Source organism: Cydia splendana, chromosome 3 (genome assembly GCF_910591565.1).
Source record: "Cydia splendana chromosome 3, ilCydSple1.2, whole genome shotgun sequence".
Taxonomy (NCBI): Eukaryota; Metazoa; Arthropoda; class Insecta; order Lepidoptera; family Tortricidae; genus Cydia; species Cydia splendana.
The window spans coordinates 23,678,672-23,701,520 of NC_085962.1; the positions used below are offsets into that span (position 1 = coordinate 23,678,672).

The 22,849-nt window shown below is 38.3% G+C and overlaps 1 protein-coding gene across 1 annotated transcript in view; it reads right to left on the bottom strand.

Annotated features, from left to right (window-relative positions):
* Window positions 1-7,975: 7,975 nt before the first annotated feature.
* The window catches only part of LOC134789374 (DENN domain-containing protein 5B), a 67,923-nt gene continuing 53,049 nt past the window's right edge, over window positions 7,976-22,849 (bottom strand). Inside the window, exons 18-23 of the mRNA XM_063760005.1 lie at window positions 22,522-22,664; window positions 21,429-21,547; window positions 19,427-19,596; window positions 19,090-19,272; window positions 9,151-9,364; window positions 7,976-8,354 (exon numbers count right to left, since the gene is read on the bottom strand). Coding sequence (XP_063616075.1) covers window positions 8,177-8,354; window positions 9,151-9,364; window positions 19,090-19,272; window positions 19,427-19,596; window positions 21,429-21,547; window positions 22,522-22,664 — 1,007 coding nt within the window. The 3' untranslated portion in view covers window positions 7,976-8,176. The remainder of the gene's footprint in view (window positions 8,355-9,150; window positions 9,365-19,089; window positions 19,273-19,426; window positions 19,597-21,428; window positions 21,548-22,521; window positions 22,665-22,849) is intronic.

Sequence of the window (22,849 nt, forward strand, 5' to 3'; positions counted from 1 at the left end):
CAAGGTGGCGGTCCGGTACGCCCGTCTATTAGACTTTTACAATGGATCGGCTTAGCCGAATCTTTAAAGGTAATCGTATAAGAGATTATCGTGAAATTGTGGCGTGAGTATAGCAAGGTCGATAAATAATTCAACGAATGGGCTAAGTTTTAATTAGTCAATGTGGTGCTTCACCGTCTATAAGGAAAGGACATCTATAAGATCTTACATACTTGGAACTGATTTTGTTTTGAACGTTTCCCCTTCAACATTTTTTCTATTTCGAAAGCAACATACAATCTACTCTAACTAATCCACATAAAGTAGATTAATTTTCTTTTCTTTTTTAACATGTTTATGTCTATTCTACTTAAATCAGCAATAGTGTAATGTCCTAAATGTCACCCTTTTGCTTTGGTTTGCTTGCTGCAAATGTAGGACTTATTATTATTAATATCATAAGAGATTGCTTGGAAACAAATTTACAAGAAAAACCTGCTTTTAAAACTAACTAACACAATAACTTACAACTTCAAAAGATTCAGCACTAAAAAAATTGAAGTACATATACCTACTAACTAAAGACACTAGACGCTATGGAGGGTAAAATGTTACCTTACAATATAATCTTTTAAATTTTTTTAAGTTATTTATTTTAGTGCCTTCCATTATATGAAGAAACTATAATGTTCATTTTGCAGTCAGGTAAATGTGGAGAAGACCGTATACATAGACAAGACATCCTCTAGACGGACCTTAGAGCAATTATTTCATGAAACCGATGCTGCCAAAAATAAAGGGGATCCGGGGACGAGGTGAGCGAGTCCCGTGCCGTGATTGGTCCGTTCAAAGACACTTGGGCGTCACACAAAGACACTTGATCGAAAATGGAGTATAACTACTGTATATTTGTGGCAGAGGGGGTAGCGCGACTATGCTCAGTCTGGAGGATGTCTTGTCTGTGACCGTATGAGGGAAGACTGTCTACAAACTGTTTCGTCGCTTTTCACTCTTGCGTTTATACACATCAGTACGGTTACCATCAGTTTGTCACTGACATAAACGCCGTCGAGAACGTAATTTACTTTCTATACATCTCGCTCGCACTCGCATATTAGTGCAAACGGGATGTATAGAAAGTAAATTACGTTCTCGACGGCGTTTATGTCAGTGACAAACTGATGGTAACCGTACAGGTCAATTCGAGTTATAGTTATTCAATATTATTCGATATGATACTGCTCACGTCAAAAGTGACATTTTTGGTCGGAGTAATGTCACTTTTGACACTGACAGATCAGTATCATATCGGAAACATATCGAGTAAGTAAAATTGGCTTGATACTCTACTTACTTGAATCTCTTCCTTTCCGACTTTGCCTGAACGAACGTACTTAAGTATAGTATACAGCTTGGCAAAAAAGAGTAGAAATTAAAAAGTGGCAACACTGTAGTGTCGTCCCGTTTTCTTATATAAATTGGTTTGAAAGGAACGACACTACAGTGTTGCCACTTTTTAATTTCTACTCTTTTTTGCCAAGCTGTACAAGAGCGAGTTTTCGCCCTATGCGCGTCTATCCAACAATAAATTCGGTCTTACCCACATTGACCTTCATCAATCATCTAATAAATCTAAACAGTTTTACTAGATGCCATAGCATTGTAGTTAACACCAATTTGTAATTAATTATCCACTTCGAGTATTAAAATATAGTAACTAGACAGAAATTGACATATCTGTCAAAATAAAGTAAATAAACCCTCTCTAGAAGATTCGTAAACCAGATCTAAAACATTTTTGAGACACATTTCAATTACCCTTCAATTGGCCAGAAACTTGAATGGTTGTGAGTTCAACTCTCCTTGGAGCTCAATAATGTTAAGGATTCAGTAGGCTTAACACAGGACCGCCGCGACAGTATCTCGCCTGTGTGTGCTAAAGTAAGGACGCTAAGCACGAAGAATTTCGTACATTGACCTGTCTGGTCCTGACCCGCTCGCACAGTGGAATTGACCGCCGGCATCATGGGCGGGACAACAATATAAAAAAACAACGGGTTGCACTCCGGGAGTGCCGACAGAAGTGAAAACTCAATGACTAGTCCAAAATTTCTGCAGCACTATACATATGATTGACCATTGACCCATCCTCCTTTCTATTGAAAAACTTTAGTTCCGAAATTGCTGGTCAGTGAGCTTGTTTAAAATTCAAAATTCAAATTTGTAGCGTTAATTGTTTAAAATTCGAATAGAAATTGTAAAGTTACCTTGCAGACCTCGCATCTAAATATATTTGGTCATGATATTTTGAGTTTTATTCACCAGTACTAGAGTTCACTTTTATTAGCGATTTCATCAAGATGTAGCTTTATTGGATTATATTTGAGTGATATGAAGTTAGAATGTAACTATGAGATCCTCGTATTTCAACCCGTACCTACAAGATTAGAACCTTTTTCATGTAACGTCATTGAGTTTTTCTTTATTGATTTAAATGCCATCTAAATGAGTGGCCATCTAAACGTTATGGTCACGTGACACGTGGTACACATGACGTCAGCGCGTTACGCGTTACCCTGTCTCGAGTTTATCATTTTTTCCCCACCTCAAAAAGTGCCCAGCGCTAAAGAAGTTTTCACTTCAATAATTACGCGCGTGCGATACAGATAGGTCAATGTACGAAATTCTTCGTGCTTATTAGCGTCTTTAGAAAAAGATGGGTAGTCTAAACTCGCGCGCCAGATACTGTCGCGGCGCTCCTGTGCTAAGCCAATGCAAAAAGACGGTCAAAGCTAGGTAATCAATCATGGGCCTCCTGTTTACCGTTGCCAATTGAAGGGTTATATGCATGCGCATTTACAACCACTTTAGATTACAGTCCACTGGTACCGTAAGGAACTAATACCTCATTGGATAAGTATTATAATGACACAATTCAGTCCACATGTCGATTCTTCGTGCGAGATGCGCAGGCTTCGTTCGCCTTTGCAATGTATCTTAATCTAAACTTCACTCATGTCCAGAATTATACATTTAGACCAAGGACCGGAAAACCCCTCTTTACGCTTAATCCTATCCATTCGGTAACCCAATCGATTCGGTTACCGTATCATTCGGTAACCCTATCATGCTGTTACCTGATTGTAATGGTAAGCTTATTGAAACGGTAACCCTAACCTTTAACCGAGTTAATCTCAAAACCCCATCGCGATAGGGTTTTTGTTAGGGGTTTTTAACAGGTTTTTATTCAGTTATGGTAACCTTTATTATCGGTTGCTTATAGGTTTGCTACATCCGTATTTAGTGATGTGCCGTCAGTAAAATACAGAAAAAAATAGTTAATTTATTAATTGTTAACTTTGTTAATTTTCTTAATTTAGTTTTTTTTTACTTTTTTATTTATTTACTATAATTCATTTATTTTATTAATATTATTTATTTTATTAATGTTATTTATTTTATCAATAATATTCATTTTATTAATGTAGTTTATTTGATTAATAATATTCATTTTATGAATGTTATTTATTTTGTTTATTTTGTTTATTTTATTTATATATTTTTTTTTATTTAATATATTTATTATATTCTGTTTTTAGTATTTGTTGTAACAGCAGCAACAGAAATACATAATCTATGAAAATTTCAACTGCCTAGCTATCACGGTTCATGAGATACAGCCTGGTGACAGACAGACGGACAGCGGAGTCTAAAAAAATACTACATACATTACTACCTACTACTACCTATTTCCTTTTACTCTTTCGGGTTTAAAAAAAATCCCGTGAATTGTAGAAGAAAGTTTTGTTGGAATGTAGAAAGCATACTAAGTTGGGCTAAAATTTACTTGAATACGAAGAAGAATAAACACAGAAATTTTATTCTTAATCCAATAGATTTGAATTAGAATAATTCTTGCACTCGTTATTTTAAAATAAAATGAAAGTTAATAAATCATGTCACTTTTATTTAAATGAAAAATAAAAAACGGAATATTTATTCCTAATGTAGGATTATTCTAAATAACGTCTTATTTAATTAGAATGTTATACTCAATTAATTTAACTTTTGTAGTACAATGTATAAAGTTAGTAAAATGAATTTCACCCCTCTTTTCAACGGTCGGATTGATTTGAATTTTTTTAGCGTAAAAGATTATATTGTGATAGATATGTACATTTTTTTGGAGCCTTCGAAACGGCGATGATAATTTGATAATGAAACTACATATAAAGTAAACTGCGAAATTATAATTATGATGGTTCAACGTATATTCCTTTGCCAATTAAGTATGTATTTTGTTTATTATTCTTATCAGCCTTGAGGTCTTTACGTATGCTATCTCTTTCACACCTACGGAAAGTGAATGAGATAACAAATTACAGCAGGTAAGAAAATAGTCCTACGCTTATCACTAGATTTGCAGAATGGCGCAGATCGCAGCATGAATTGTATTGTATTATTTGCTGTGTTTCCACTTGAGACCGTCATTTATTACTCATTGGCAATAACAATAAGATTAAGTCGTGGCGTGGTGAATTTTTTGTCAGCATTTGCTAAACACGTGCGGTAGGCGGTGTGTCAAACGATATTAATACCTATTCATTTCCGTCTAATAATGAGTACAAATTTTAAATATCAGCTGAACTTTTAAAAACACAATGAGTCTCGGTAGTAACTCGGACACTGAAACTACATACTAAACATAATTCGAAAACAAAAAATCATGAATACTTTCCCCATTTGTTCCTGCCCAACGTGACCGCCGCGATACATGAGGTGGGGACATATGGGAATGATTGAAATGAAGTGCCTATTCCCATCTGTGCCCGGCGGAGAGAAATAGGAATACACCATATCGAGCTATTCCTTATCATACCTTTAAAAACATATTTTTTAGGGTTCCGTACCCAAAGGGTAAAAACGGGATCCTATTACTAAGACTCGGCTGTCCGTCTGCCTGTCACTAAGCTGTATCTCATGAAGCGTGATAGCTAGGCAGTTGACATTTTCACAGATTATGTATTGCTGTTGCCCCTATTACAACAAATACTAAAAACAGAATATTATAAATATATAAGTTGGGCTCCCATACAACAAACATGATTTATTTGCTGTTTTTTGCGTAATGGTACAGAACCCTTCCTGCGCGAGTCCGACTCTCACTTGGCCGGTATTTTATTTTTTTACATTAAATTAGGCACAGTGAGCCATTGAAGTGTTTCGCTATCCACCATCCGAGCAGATCAGCTGAATTGTACCTGATGATTTAGTTATCAGATTAAAAGCAATACGGGTATCGACCAATACAAAGACTATGCGGCAGTAAATTAAATTCTTAAGATTTTATTGAATAAAATTACGTATAAATTAGACAACTATTATTATTTACTTCTATCTATACGGCACCCAGACTACATTTTAATCCAGGAATATTATTAAGAATATAAAATCATGATTACATTTACTTGATTAAGAATGAGATTATTCTTATTAATTTTTTTATTTGAATAATTTTGACGGGAATAAATCAACATGATTTTATTCTTAGGAATTCTTATTCAAATAATGATTTTATTCTTGAATGCCGAACACTGCTTACTAAGTATGTATCTATTTAATTTAATCAAAATTATTTCACCTTTCCAATGTTACAGATACTTAATAAATATAATGAATTCTGGTATTAATGAAAGATTTGAAGTATTAAAATAAGGTTATCACTGCTATAGATAATATATATTTTTTCTGCTCGCTGCATTAAGCAAAACAAGGTAAATTACGACTTTTAGCTGACACAACTTACCGCATCTGAAAACGTTTAAAAGTAATTGCTTATTATAAAATAAGCTCATAATAACTAGGTATTATGTCATTTGTCAACAATGGTTAAATATCTACCACACTACCACAATCCGCTAACGCATGTATCTTTATCACAACGTGATTTTTTTAATCACTCTATCTAAAGATAAACTATAACTACCAGTAAAATTACTAGTTAGGTTAATTTTTTTCCTTAAATCAGTCTTTAATCTGTAGGTACATACCAAGTTTGAACCCGAAAATAGAAAAATAATATCTAAGTAGCATTAAAAATATAACTAAACAATAACAGATATTGCTAGGATAGGATGGTGTTTACTTGCAGGAAGCCCTTTTCTAAAAATTCCAAACTAGAATTGCTCCGAAATGAACAAAAACAATAGGAACACACAGGTATAAAAGTATAAAGATAAACAAAGGAATGGCCGCGCTGCGGCTGTCGCTCCAAAATAATACTGTAATCGCCCAATAATGTTTTCAATTTTAGCTTAAGGAGTCAAAGTACAATATTGTTTGAATTGACAATAAGCGAAGTTACCGACAAAGAAACATGTTTGTGCTGGAGACTTAATAGACCGCCCATGCCAACCACGGTTATTCAATAATAAGTTCAATTTAAGTGTGCGTAAAGATTACAATCGTTTGAACTGGTTCAAAACCTTATTATGAGGTAACTGAATCGACTGGGTTTTTATTTCGGTTACCGGTAACCGAGGTTAACTCGATCTGATACGGTTACCGAATCAAAGTGTTACCTTATCAGACGGTTACCGTTATGGTAGGGGTTTTTATAACCACTTCTAAAATAACCCTATGAAAAACCCCGGTTAAGGTAACCGGTTCCGGTCCCTGATTTAGACACAGTCAACTGACTGCAGTTTAACATAATCCACACACGTAATGTGGATTTTATTGAACCGCTTTTAGGCTCATAATCCTAGCCGGCTAGTTCGAAAATGCGTAAATTCTTCATTTCACTTGTATCGTAATGTACTATTACGAAAAAGTTGAAGGTGCGATGCGGTAATCTTATTACACGTCAGAAAACGTCAGTTCACGCTAATTCTGGACACCAGTGTGTGTATAACGCGTTCGGAACACAATTATAACATAAGATCATTACTCTACATGGCAGAGTGGCACATTTATAACAAAAAGCATGCATTACATATTACATGTAATATGATTTACAATAAAAATTACCCCAATTGTGGCTATGGTAAGTATAATATCATAATTCATAAATTGAGTATAAAAAACAATATTAACTTAAAACTATCATAAGCACCATAAAAAATAATCTTTGGGTTCAACTGGCAAGACATAGGATAACAAAATCACATTTAAACTTAATAATCTATAAAAATAATACCTAATTAAAACTAACATAGAATTCATAGTGTCCTGTCCTGAGTATTTAGTATGACATAGCTATTCGTTACTGCTTAATAGCTTGTGACTTAAATCAATAAACAATAATGTAATGTGAAACATATAATATACAGCAGTCAGTTATTTGTAAAAGTCAACCGGCGTGAAATGTCTGTATAATCGCATATAATATGACACTATACAAAGAATACAGAAAAATGTTGTTATATTGTGCGTATTTTAACACACATTCATTACAGATACACAGAACACGCTAGGTGTGTTCATTTTGTATTGAAAATGGGGCGCTTAGCACTGAAAGTGTCATAATATATTGTATTTGATGCGTATACATATCGTAAACATCTGTTTCCTTAATTTTTAGCGCGTTTTAAATGCATGATGTATGACATTGCTGAACATAGACTTGCAACCAAAAGATAATTAAAGATCACATAAGTAGACAGTAATAGACAAATAAACATAATTCATATCAAACTGTTCCTTTACTAGAGTCAAAGCCGCATCAACATACCTATATACAGGGTGGTAAAAAAAATAAGTGCATTCCCGTTGCCGGGAAGGTTTTGGGATTATACTGAGCAACTTTTACTATAGGACCAACCCCGAAATCAGGAAAAATTAATTTGGCTGTTTCGTACATTTTGCCTGGTACATTTTTTATGGGAGAATACATTTTTTTTCGCGATTTCGGGGTTGGTCCCATAGTAAAAGTTACTCAGTATAATCCCAACACCTCCCTGGCAACGGGAATGCACTTATTTTTTGGCCACCGTTTATAGTAGTTACATTCCATTTTCTAAAGACGCAGGCGTCCGGTGCTTCGATTTCTCAAGACCCGTGCTGACTTCGCCTTTTCATTATTTACGATCGATCGTTTCTGCTTCCTCTTTGGTTTTAACTTTTAACACAAAATATACCCAAGTACAGACTAAGTACTACTGTAAATAACCAAGAGCATATCCAAGAGTGTCACTGTTTAAATACCTTGCGTGAGAGAGTTCTCGAGCACGATGTCGAACTCGTCGAGCGGCTCGAGTATCTGGCGCAGGAAGGTGAGCAGGCCGCGCTTGCGCAGGAAGCTCTGCTCCTCGTACATCTCGCCGGTGACGCGCGTCAGCGACATCGGCACCAGCATCCTGTGCAGCCAGTGCTCCCTGCACCAAACAACACATTATACAGATGCAGTGCATAATAGTTTTCCATCGTATTTTCTCGGAAACGTTCGTATTTGTCATGCTACTTCAATCAACGTCAGTACCTACTATTTCTACAGAGACTGTCTGAAATAGCAAGACACGTTCGTACGTTTCTGTGAAAATACGATGGAAAATAATTATCTACATCTGTAAATAATACAATATTATAGGACAATTTTAACAAATGTACCTAAATCCACAGTAAGCTCAATAAGCCTTGTGTTGTGGGTACGATATAATACATAATAATGTAACAAAAATAGTGTGTTCTGATTAGAAAAAAAAAACATAACATAAACACTTCGCAGATGACAAATCCGGGAATCTCTGTAATCCGGTAATGGTTTTTTGCCTGTCCGGCTCACTGAGGTCCTACTGTAATATGTAGGCCGCTCCATAGAACAAAGCGGCGCGATGCGGGTATGCCTACGCAGATTTCATCACAAGGCGACTCAATCTGTGTGGAAACCAAAAGAAATGTACTCACCAGTGAGGGGTAAAACATACGTAATCCAACCTAACTATTGAAGAATACATTTTTAAAATATATAGCTCGTAACATAGTATAGGTACCTAATATTTAGTGGTTAGAACACAACGCAATATAATTTATTTTTAACTTATCCGACGTTTCAGCTGGGTTGTACCAACTGTGGTCACGGATGACTGACGTCCCAGCAAAATGTGAACGGAGATACGGAGCTGATCTCGTCCACGAGGTGGCAGTAGCAGGTGCTGCTGCTGTACGGCTCACCTCAGGCTCAGACAGATGAAGAGCTGGAACTTGCCGTCCTTGCCGAGCGTGCGGCCGGCGGAGCTGATCTCGTCCACGAGGTGGCAGTAGCAGCGCCAGATGGCGCGGTGCTCCTGGTCCTGGCGGCAGTTGTACGCCACCCCGCACTTGCTCGCTTGCGCCTGTGGGCTCGGCTCGTCGCAGAGGCTCATCTTGAACTCCTCCTTCACTTTCGCTATTGTAAAAAATAATCAAATTGTAAGAGCGCGCGCTGAATGTCGGGCTTTGCCCGACCTTAAAGTGTGAGGGGGGCCGCAGGCGCCCTGTATGTAAGAGCGCGCGAAGCGACCTTTAAGTGTTAAGGGCGCCGCAGGCGCCCTGTACGTAAGAGCGCGCTTGAATGTCTGGCTTCGCCCGACCTTTAAGTGTGCAAGATGTATGTATGTAAGAGGAATGTCAGGCTTAGCCCGACCTTTAAGTGTTAAGGGCGCCGTAGGCGCCCAGTATGTAAGAGCGCGCGAAGGGCGCTGAATGTCGGGCTTCGCCCGACCTTAAAAGTGTGAGGGGCGCCGCAGGCTTTGTGACTATCATGGTATAATAATATACTCCGCCTGGTACTCTATTCCGAGATTCGCGTATGACCTAACTGACACGGGCCTACGTCATCATGCTGTTTACAGGTTCTCAAACTTTAAAATGTGGGAGAATTTTAACCAACGGTGAAAATTATTTTAACGGCATTAATTTTAAGTTATTCATGTAGAAACATAGTAAAATAAAACAAATCTAATGTATTCAATTAAACTTTATTTATCTATACAAGAGAAACGTTTGAAAAACGAATTCACAGTTACACATTAATTACCAAGCTTACGACGTGAAAAGTTTGGAAAACACTGCGACTGCTGACACTGAGCGAGAAGGAAATTACAATTAACACGCGTTCGACAAGGATGACGGTCAGGGCATGAAGTTATCTAGATCCGAATTGTCAAATGTGACAGCGCTATCCTGTGTTGCCAGTAATGTAAACAGAATTACCCGAACGTCTGAAATTTCTTTCGTGAATCGGAAGATATTGCTAACGAATAATTAAAAACTACGTGTTATTGTAAAATTTAAGATAAAATACATATAAATGAAAATTATAAAATTATAAAGAAATATGTATTTTAACTTATTAACCATAGGTATAATGTACCCATGTAACATGTTATGTTGAAATAAAGTGGCAATGTTATTGTGACGTAGGCCCGTGTCACTCTGGGAATAGAAGACCATGTTTTATTAGACCATGGTGACTATAATGTTCATGTGCCAGCGGCACTCGGTCGGAGTCCATGACCCGCCTCCCCGACCAACCTCCCTAGAAGTAACTCGGAGGTATATATACGCGACAGGAAAAATTTCGATAGTGCGATGTAGAACATTCCAATTTCGAATATTTACTGACGCCTAGTTTTGGATTATTGATACTTGTGCCTCGATGTGTTTGTGTTTATGTATAGAAATGTTAAATTGAAAAATGGCCATTTTTTTTAGTGTCCGACCGAAGGTTCGGTTTCGGTTTCGGCCAGTTTCGGCCAAAAAATCATGTTTCGGCGGTAGTTTCGGTTTCGGCCAAAAAACGGCCGAACCTTTCGGCCGGGCCGAAACTTACGATATGGTACTTAGGACAAAGACCAAAAGTTGGGGAATAAGTAGGACAACAATATTAATACATATCTACATATACTGATTCATGTATAGGTACAGAAATTAATTGGTTTATTATAAAACACTATTCCACTAATGAGAGCGCCACTGGACGGTTGACGCAGTCTTAAGAGACTCAATACCTATAACGCGCACACTGTCTAATTGTATCGGATGAGATAGCAATGTCGCACGTAGCCGTTGGCCGAGTATCAGCTCGGCCCGAGTCGAACGATGTCTTTTTCGCTCTTATTCAGTAATTTTTCTATCTACCTCTAATGGTAAATTTTAAGCGAGGCTAAAGGCTACGCTCAACTAGGGCCGCAAAGTTGATATTCTCAATAGTTAATATTTTGCGAAGCTGAACAGCTGACTATTGATTAAAACGAAGAAAAAACCCTTAAAAGTGTCCCCAGTACAATTTTTCATACGAATGCTCGACCTTAGCCTCACTTTTTAGCTCAATTTACCATTGGTTTGTTTTCCATATGTCCTCTACTTCAGCTTAGCCTTTGGCCTCGCTGCGCCATGCTCGGCCTGCGGTCTCGCTTTTTAATACAATGGACATTGGTTGGAGTCTGTGCTTAACTACTTATCCTGAAACCTAAAGCACGGCTTTGACTTCGCATGAAAATTCGCCTCACTGGGGCACTTCGGACTTTTAGGCCCCGGTGTAGATCGGTACCCGGCCTTGCGATATTGTTAACAAAAAAATTCGCGCTCGCTGCGCTCGTATTTTTGGTTGGTTTTTTAGTTGACCCTGTATCTACATGTAAGCTTGACTGGTGAATGAATAGAGTTAGACCAAGAAAATTCTGCAATGATTTTGATAGCATAAGCAGTGCTACTAGTGCAAATATTTTTATACATCATAATTTCATAGAAGTTTTGACGTTTAAAGTAACACTTGCACTTCATGTGTTATCAAAATCGTTGCAGAATTATCTTGGTCTAATACTAGTAATTTTCTTAAAAAACTGCTTAAGTAACATCAATTTCAAGGACATTGGGTGTTGACAGCCCCATAATATGTGTGTAAAAGCGGTTTTATGACATTTTTTCAACAATTTTAACAAGTCTACAAAAGTTTCGGTTTCGGTTTCGGTTTCGGCCGAAACTAGAGCCAAAGCCGAACATTCGGTTTCGGTTTCGGTTTCGGCAAAAAAACATGTTTCGGTCGGACACTATTTTTTTTTCAGAAAAACGATATCAGCCCAACTAGCAAAATAGTCGTATAAGAATTGATTTACTCAGCCTGTAATCGTATAACAGCCGAGTTACGGTTGTTGAAACACCAATATATCGTATAATAGCGGTTAACTCGACTATTTAGCAATTTTCGCTAATTAGTGCTATAATCATGTCGTATAAACGTTTATAGCACTATCTTTTAGCACTTTTATTCCACCTTTTAATAAATGCTGAGTTAGCGCTACTAAATCACTTCTATTCAGCATAATTGTTCTATTAAAATCATATAACAGCTATAGAATAGCTAATTGTCTGAATAAGGCGCTTTAATACAACTGTTACTCAATTCTCTTCTCTGTTGCTATAAAAGCTTATTAAAAGCAATCCAATAACCATTTGGCAACAATGCTGCTGTAACAGCGCGCTTATATCATAATTCGGGTAATGGGGTTCAAACCGCTGTTATAGGAGCTGAAGTGTATTTACAGGTTTTATTCAAAATGTATTCAGCTTAGAGTACTTTTAAAGAGTTTTGAACTACATTAACAGCACAAGTCAGCCATGTTGTCGTTTCAATATAGTCCGGTGGCCAACTGCATGAAACCCTACCTGATAAAAAAATAGAAATACCTACTCTGTAGGGGTAGCTGACTTTTAGTAGCATCAAAAAAACCCCATCGTATAATAGAATTGAGGACAGCAAAACAAAAGTGGTCAGCTACATCCTGTGTTGGCAGGTTCCTGTGTCCTACCGAATTTGTGGTACAACGTGACAGCTACAATTTACCTCATCGAAAAATAGAATGAAAAAAACTGATTGTAATACCTACATTAAAGGACCCCGTACCATAAGTATGGAAAATGTGGTTTCAGTTAAATATTCTGAGATTTTGATATAATGTAGATTTTATCGTCCTGAACAAAAGTCTCTATGGGGGCTACCACTGTTGCCGAGTCCCTTTCAGAGTTACGACTTATTTTGTACCCTCAAGGAAATAGACTAGTACTAACTACTAATTCGCACCTTGTCACAGTGACAGTAATATCAGTAATGTAATATGACACTTCCAGCGTCTTTTTCTAGTGAAAAATAAATCGTTTGATAAATGTTTTGAGAAGTTCTTATTACAACGACATACAAATCATTGGAACATTTTTTTGTGCATTTTAATGCACCCATATTTTTACAGTAGATTGTACCAGACAAAACAAACTACCTAACGGATAAAATGAAAGAAAATAGTGTTACTCGTTCAATCTTATCTACATATATTTACATACTTTGATAGATACACATGTACACTTTAAAACTCGGTTTATCAAGGATTTCTGTTCGCACAATCAAGTATGTGGTTTAATAATGCAGTACTTGGGTATTTCACGTTTTCTTGATGACGTGCATAACCAAGGTACCATACCACACTGGCAACATGAGCACAACAACCAATAGTCCTGGCACCGGTTTTACATTTACAGTAATAGGCCAAGATAGGCTCTTCCTCCGGAATTTCGTTTTGGAACGCTATCCATAATTGATGTTTAACTGCATTTCGAAAACGCGAGCGTATTCTCATACGTATCAGGCCGTGTTCATTTAGTTCATCAAACTCAAATACATCGTTATTATCCATATCCATTTTATCCTATATGTAAGCAGGGCTTAAATTAATTTGGTAAATACCAATAGTCAGTCGCTTCAAATACGCCATGTCAAGCCTAGGAAACTGCGGAAAATGATTTTCATTAAGAAGGTTCCAATTAGCATTACGTCTAGTAAGATTAACGTCAGCTTCCACCCGTGCTTGCATTACATTAATATCATGAATCCTATTCAGTAACTCTCTGGCTAATCGAACAGTTGCATCCTCCATATAGATATTGACATGATATCTGTTAATTATAGCACCAGCTATTTTCAGAAAGTCGTTTAGATGATTAAGGTGTGCCATTGGGATCAAACCATCAAAAAACTTAAAAATTGACTTCAAATGGCCATTGCGGGCTTCAACTATCCATCTTGTCTTCGTAATTATTCGCGATTTGTTTGCTGCTTCTGTTGAAAGTTGTTGCTGTCCACGTGCAAGGACTTCGGGCATTTTACAGTGCATGCCTTTATTTTGGAGATATAGTACAACATCTCGATATCCTCGATCCATTAAAAACACATCGCCATCTCGAAACCATTGGCTCATATCATCGTTCGATTCAAACTCGACTTCAAGTATGCTCGCGTCATTATTTCTGGAGTCTGAAAAATAGGGTCCGTGTATATCTAAAATGTATCCATCAGGGGCTACTATTAGGCAGGGTTTTACTAAATGTCGTTTTTTATGAAAAGAAAAAGATTTTCTGAGAGATTTGAAGTTGCTAGGTTTTCCTGTATAAGTATAGGATGCATCAACAATAACTATTGCTTGTCGATTGTCAGTATTAGGATTGTATAGTTCATTAGCGAATGGTGTCACGTGGGCATTAATGAAGTCATCTCGAGTAATGGCATTATACCCAATAGACTGGGGCACAAATCTTATCAATAATGATTGCCTGACTATTTTAATGTCGCGACTCACGTTGGCTCTGGAATTGTATTTGAAAAGAACTTTTAGGAAATCATCAGAGAGTCCTTGACACATTTTCACCAAGAACATCAATAATTTTTTTTCTGTGACATTGCGGTTAGGCCCGTCGTCGTTAATCGGCACACAATACTGCAACATGTCTTGAAATTGCTGTTTTGTTACGGGAGATATTATACTGAAATCTTCTTCTGAGATGTTGTCTACGTCAAAATCATCACTTTTTTTTTGCTTACGTAACGTGTGTAGGAATGAACTCAATTCATGGCCCGCAAGTCGATAACGTCGTTTAACAAATAGTAACGTGGGCTTCAATTCTAAAAGTAGTAGCCCGGAAATGTCCAAGTGTCCAACACAACATCGAGCTGATGCGGGTACATAAATGTTTAATTCAATGAAGACGTTTGTTCTTGCATTGAGGTTCAACCGGGGATGGTTTTCTCGTGAGTTGCAAATCATGCAAGTATTGCTCGACCTTTGCCTCAGTACGTTTAAAGCAATACAATCATCGCGACGCAGCTCCTCCAACTCTGTATTTAGCAATCGGTCACAGTTAATACATACACGGGACTCATTGATAAATTCAGCCGGGATATTGTTCATACTTTCTCTGTATGAAATCGCCATCTGAATTTTTTCTTCGTTATTTTCCGGTATCCGCCGCAAAGCACGAGGAACATAGGCATTATTGCAGACAAAGCAATGTCCTCTAACTAATAGTAACGCCATTCTACTTTACTCTTACCTATTTGTAAATCTTACATCTAAACCTTACATAAATAATCTTATTCGGTATATATTCACATTATTATCAATAAATATTATGTTATTTATTAATAATCTACGAAGTGCACATGACGCACGTTTGAAGTTGACATTGCAGTCACTTTATCTTTCGTCAAATGGCCAGTTTATCGCGAAATCGCAATATAGGTTCAATCTAATGTCAATTGTTTAAATATATAGTTGGTAATTGCATCTAATTAATGATTTACTATCTGATACAAAATCAGTCGTAACTCTGAAAGGGACTCGGCAACAGTGGTAGCCCCCATAGAGACTTTTGTTCAGGACGATAAAATCTACATTATATCAAAATCTCAGAATATTTAACTGAAACCACATTTTCCATACTTATGGTACGGGGTCCTTTGTTGACGTATGTCTTGGTCGGTCTCACCTTAGCCTGGCAGCTTTTGCAGTCCGTCCGCATTAAAAAAAATGTCAATGGCAGCTATCCTACCATACAAGTGACATTCTATTTTTCGATGAGGTAAATTGTAGCTCACTTGGTACCACAAATTCGGTCGGACACAGGAACCAGCCAACACAGGATGTAGCTGACCACTTTTGTTTTTTAATGAATATTTGTACCACTTTTTTGCCACTTGCGCAAAATTTGCCAAGTTAAGCTACGGCCGTCCAAGAGCAGTTGAAGCTGCTAAAAGTCAGCTACCCCTACAGAGTAGGATTTTTCTATTTTTTTATCAGGTAGGGTTTCATGCAGTCGGCCACCGGACTATAAATCCATAAACATGGCGATATCATGTGCTATAAGTGTAGCAGTAAACGCAGTTACTCGACTTATAGTCGAATTAATGAGATATAAGAGAAACTAGATCGTGTAAGCAAATTTTTACTTATTTTAATTAATATTTTTTTATTGAAATTTAAGAAAATAGACGGCCCATGAATATATATGAACCAGTGCCTTTGGTTTTATCAATAAAGTATTTTTCGCGCTAGGTTTTACTGTATTACGTGTACTTACAGACAGTAAAAACTTATGTACACAATCACGGTAAAAATAAATGTCATGGAAGACAGCAGTAAAAAAATACTTAAGTACCTTTTTGTTTTATTAGACACGTGAAGACGATTAGGCCTCAAACATAATAAAATAATTGTAATACACGCTGAAATTTTTATCGTTTTGTTCCCGAAGCATAGAGGTTAGGTATCGATTATACAGTCAAATAAAATTGTCAAAAAAAATCTAGCTCTTCAAATGAAAAAAATAAGCAAGTGAAAAATCAGTTTCACGAAATGAGTAAAACACGTAGTAACACCGCTGACGTCACGTCGAAAAAGTCATAACCACAAGTCATAAGTCACAAGTCATAACCGCGGGACGTGCGGGGTGCGGGAGGGATAGCTCCTTAGAAAATCAGCACGAATGAAATCGCGGCGGCGGCGACGGTTTGAGGCGGCATTTTTCTGTGTTACTATTTATTCTCACGGCTTCGAGTTCTGTATTATTTTTTATTTATTTGGCAATTTTGAAACTAAGAGCTAGATTTTTTTTGACAATTTTATTTGGCTGTGTAATCGATACCTAACCACTACGCTTCGGGAACAAAACGATAAAAATTTCAGCGTGTATAATCGCTTACCTGAGATCGTTTTTAGCACATATTAGTTGAATAAAAGCATTTACTGCACTCTTACACATTTAAAATGCCGAGTAAAAGCAATTCGGCTACTTTTACGAAACATTTTTGCTGAGAAAAAGCAGTGCGGCTGCTTTTATAGAACACTTTCACTGAGTAATAGTAAATTGCTAATGTTTATAGAACAAATAGTCGAATAAAAGCACTATCGTTGCTATTAAAACACTAGAAGCGCTTTTATCCACTTTTACTCAACTCTTGCAGCATCGATTTGCTTCTTATACAGCGCTTACTCGATTTTTATAACACTTTTAGTCTGTATAAGTGCGCCTTTTCGCGTTGAGTAAACGCTTACAGGACTTTTATTCGACTGTTTTTACACCTTTTATAGCACCAAAAAGCGAAAATAAAAACGTGCTCTCAACTTTTATAGCACATAGATTTGCTAGATGGGAGGGTACCCGAGACGCCCCTTAACGCGGAACTCAAGTGAGGAAGAAACGGTCGCCATCTTGATTTTCTTTAAGTTCCACCCGATCTTGATGAAAATGGATATCTATGGGTCCGAGAGGCCCCTTAACACGAATCTAAAGTCGAAATTTCACGAAACGGCCGCCATCTTTATTTTCTTTATTTTTGACCCGATCTTGATGAAAATCGATATCTGAGGGTCCGAGAGGCCCCGTAACAAGAATCTGAAGTCAAAATTTAACGAAACGGTCGCCATCTTTATTTTCTTTATTTGTGACCCGATCTTGATGAAAATCGATATCTGAGGGTTCGAGAGGCCCCTTAACAAGAATCTGAAGTCAAAATTTCATGAAACGGCCGCCATCTTTATTTTCTTTATTTTTGATCCGATCTTGATGAAAATCGATATCTGAGGGCCCGAGAGGCCCCTTAACGAGAATCTGAAGTCAAAATTTCACGAAACGGCCGCCATTTTTATTTTCTTTTTTTTGACCCGATCTTGATTGAAAATCTATATCTGAGGGTCCGTGAGGCCCCTTGACACAATTCTCAAGTGGAAATTTAACGAAACGGTCGCCATCTTGATTTTCATTATTTTCTACCCAATCTTGATGAAAATGGATATCTATGGGCCCGAGAGGTCCCTTATCAAGAATCTGAAGTCAAAATTTCACGAAACGGCCGCGATCTTTATATTCTTTATTTTCGACCCGATTTTGATGAAAATCGATATCTGAGGGTCCAAGAGGTCGTTTAACACGAATTGAAGTCGAAATTTCACGAAACGGCCGCCATCTTTATTTTCTTTATTTGTCACCCGATCTTGATGAAAATCGATATCTGAGGGTCCGAGAGGCCCCTTAACACGAATCTGAGGTCGAAATTTCACGAAACGGTCGCCATTTTTATTTTCTTTATTTTTGACCCGATCTTGATGAAAATGGATATCTGAGGGCCCGAGAGGCCCCTTAACACGAATCTGAAGACAAAATTTCACGAAACGGCCGCCATCTTTATTTTCTTTATTTTCGACCCGATCTTGATGAAAATCGATATCTGAGGGTCCGAGAGGCCCATTAACGAAACGGTCGCCATCTTGATTTTCTTTATTTTCGACCCGATCTTGTCAACGTAAAATGTTTGTAGACAAATTTCTTTAGAAATGTAAGATTTATGTTACAAAAATACGGTAAATACATTTTCACATCACCTATTCGGAAAAGGGCTATTTCTTCCCCGCTAGGAGGGATCAAAGTGGCACTTTTGCTCCCTGCTAGAGGGGATCAAAGTGGCACTTTTCTGTTCTAGGACACTGTTTTTGTTATTTTTTGCATAATTTTTTTAGCTTGAATGATATTTTGAAACGTAATAATTTGTGTCAACACTAAGATTTTTATATTTTCCTCATAGTTGATGTGAAAAGCAGTATGTGTCACACGGTATCAAAATTATTTCGTCTTGGGCGTTAACACTTGATGCCTTCATTACGCTCAGGATTCTACTTTAGAATCCATCGCTTCATTCAGGATTCAATGTACGCCCTTGACGGAAATATATCATTTTGATTCTTTGTAACATAAACTACTATTTTTTCAGTATTTCTCCAAAAGAGACTTGAAGGAACTGTCCAAACTGACCAAAATAATCCCAAATGAAGAAGTTCTTGCCGAAGAGGCGGCTGGACTTGAACCCGCAGAGGAAGGCCTGCTCCAGGCACTTGACGAGGCCATTCTCCCCGCATAGCAGAACACTGAGCGAGTTCGCGTCTTTGTCTCTTTTCGACTGATAGTGCCATTTCACTATCGCGTTCACGCAGTCACCTGTAAGTCGAAATTATGTGTATTTTTATTACCTTTTTTTATGGCGCCCCCGTTTCCGGTTTAAACACAATTACTGAATAGGTTCTTCGAACGAGCACAGTCGAAAGGCTGATATATGTATACTATACTGTGAGTGCGGTAGACGACCACTGACCGATCATGTGCTGTATGGTGGAGGTGGAGAGGTGCGTGGCGGCGGCGGCGGCGGCGGCGGCGGGGACGGCGGGGGTGGCGGGGGTGCGCGGGCGCGCGCGCGCCGCCACCAGCAGGCGCTCCGTGGAGCCGTCGTCCACGCCCGAGCCCAGCCAGCGGTGGCAAGGGAACCTGCACACCGACACACTTATATATATGTCGGACCCTGACACCAGAAAGACGTATTGCAGCGTTATAGTTCATTATTTTAGACGCCTGTATAAAATCGATTAGCAATGTTGAGCTACGTATTATTTGGTTGTAACAAAATAAATAAAGTTGTGTAGAGAGTAACTCCGTCTATTGGCGCATTGTTGAAATAAAGTTGCGTAGAGAGTAACGCCATCTATTGGCGTGTTGTTGAACTGAGATGACAGGTAGAAGGCTTTGGAACGTCGAGAGGTTTCTCTCGAGTGAGCGTAGGCACGAGTTGGCATTTTTGTCGGTATGTTGGTAGACTGGTCGAGCAGGTTTGCCAACTTGACTTTGAGGCGGGAGCAGAGAGGCTCCGCCGCTGGTAGTTCTTCTTGATCGGACCGCGCTAGAGATCGGACGTACTCGTTAGCCAACCTCGTGCCTAACTCGCTACGTTCCTGAAGGTTTATACCTGAAGGATTATTCTGATAGCTTATAGAATCCCGCGTTCTTTAACCATTTAGTTTTATTTCAAGTGTTATTTTGATTTCTTATGTTTCATTAGAAGCTTACTTTTGTGAAATAAAGAAATGATGTGTTATGTGTTGTTTTAACTTGTTTTGAAAAGATTTGTCCTTCTGAAGTTTGTTGCCGGTCCCATATAGGGCTAAATCTTCTCAGGTCAGATATGTAGGGTTGAAGCCGGCCTAGTTTGACTTGAATAAAGATTTAAACGGTTTAGTTTTTACTTTCATATCGCTCCCTTGAGTTAAAAATAGCAATTAGTTCTTTTAAACATTTAGTACTGAAGTATAGTAGGCACTAGTATGGTTAACGAGTCCTAAGGTTTATTTCATGCACTGGTAGCATGGTAGCATACTGGTTTAGCTGTGAAGTAATACATCGAGATACTACCCCACTCGCCCACCGCCTTTGAGACCATCGGTATTCGACATATATCTACGTTTCACAACATAACTAACAAAAAATGATCGAAGACAGGTAACAATTTTAGGACGAAAATATAACCTAGATGTGACTTATGACGCGGTGGATTCGGCAGCAGTTTTTTTTAAAATCAAGGCGCTTTAATAAATCATATCATAACCATGGTTGCCAAAAATATGTATATCAAAACAAGACATTGCTCAGTCCGTTGCAGTCCTGGAAACCGAGGCCAAAAAGGTGGGCCTAACTAAGTAAAGTAATGAAAGGAGTATCTTCACATGAAACGCTATAAAAACACGCGCATCAAAAGGGAAGATCTTTATGTTGGAGATACTATATATAAATGGGTGGCCAAATTACGTCATACGGCCGATACTCATGTATGGATGCGAGACTTGGACACTAACACTTAAAGAAGAAAACAAGCTCCTGGTGGCAGAAAGGAGAATCCTGAGAAAGATCCTGGGCCCTGTGAGGAGAGAAGATGGCAGTTTTCGACTTCGCAAAAACGTCGAAGTTGAAGATCTCGTGGCGGCACCCAATATTATAGGCGAGACAAAGGCTCACCGTCTTCGCTGACTCGGCCACGTTTTGAGAATGGAGGAGGATCGCGGCGCTAAAAGGGCATACCTGGGACGCTCGGTAGGGCGGAGGCCGATCGGACGTCCCAGGTATCGCTGGGGCGATGCGGTTGAAGCGGACCTGCGCGATCTCCATGCCGATAACTGGCGGGAGATGGCACAGGATCGAGACAATTGGCGTGTACTCGTGTCGGAGGCCAAGACTCAATTTGGGTCGCTGCGCCATTAAGTAAGTAAGTAACCTGCTGTAAAAAAGCCTTGTACTTTTTACCTAAATTTACAAGAACACAAGGTACCAACGTGTAGGTATGTCCCGTGACCTCGTTCCTCACGTAGACTTGGTCGAGAAGCCACCGCGGCGACAGTCCGGAGTTGTCGTGCCCGATGCGTAGCGTCGACAACACGCCCAAGTTTTTATGCTGCAACGTGCAATCATCACATGTATGGACATCATTAAACATTTATAGAACATCCTTACACAAATTGACTAAGCCCCATAGAAGCTATACTGGTACTGAGACAACGATATATGTAATATTCAATAATAATAATTCAACCTATATATGTAACGGTGCGTGTAACGAAACGTTACACTATCAACCTTCATACTATTTCTGGCACCATACAAATTCTAAATTCCCTTTTCAAATTCAAATCCTACTCCAAATTCCATTCAATGATTTTATTTTCAGTTCGAACCAATACTTCGATCAATAAACACTATACTTTATTCTAACAGACTGTACCCCTTGAGTTTCTAAATACGACCTAAAGCCTTAAATTGTGATATTTTATTAAGTGAAACGTAATACATAAGTGCTGTGCGGTACTAAAGGCTCGTCTAGTGGCCCTGCACACCTTCCAGTTATAGTAACTTCTAACCTTCTATAAGTAAATTACGAAAGTGTTTTTATACATATCTGTTAACATGTAACCTGTATTGTTACAGGTGCCTTTTATTTAAATCAATGAACACCCTACGTCGTCCCTGGTACCTGTCTTTGATTTCCATCTTCCCCGTGAGGCTCCACCAGCTGCCCCCATAACAATATACATCCCACTGCTGGGCACAGGTCTCCTCTCATATGCGAGAGTGCTTAATAAGCTATAGTCCCCACCCTAGCCCAATGCGGATAGGGGACTTCACATACACCTTTGAATTTCTTCGCAGATGTATGCAGATTTCCTCACGATGTTTTCCTTGAACGAAAAACTAGGGGTAAATATCAAATGATATTTCGTACATAAGTTCCGAAAAACTCATTGGTACGAGCCAGGATAAATACATACTTAAATATATAGACAACAACCATGACTCATGAACAAACATCTGTGTTCATCACATAATAAACGCGCTTACCGGGACTCGAACCCAGGACCATCAGGAACTTACATGAAAGACGAATTCGTTGGTGTTGCGTGGTATCGGTATCTTGGGCGTGGAGTCTCCGTGGAGGCCCGATATCGCGATCCAGCAGTTGGCCGTCGTCTGGCTGGCCTTGCGGGACGGCGCGATCAGCACCCGGTATGGCAGTTCTAAATATACAAGACAGATTAATGTAACCAACCTTCTAACAATTTTCTACAACATTTTCTTTACAAATCTGTGAAATCTCGTAATTTAATATATAATATCTGGGAGACCGAGCTTTGCTCGGAAAAATATAAGTATAAAAACTCAAAAAATCAATTTATCGCCCCGAAAACTCCCACATAGCATT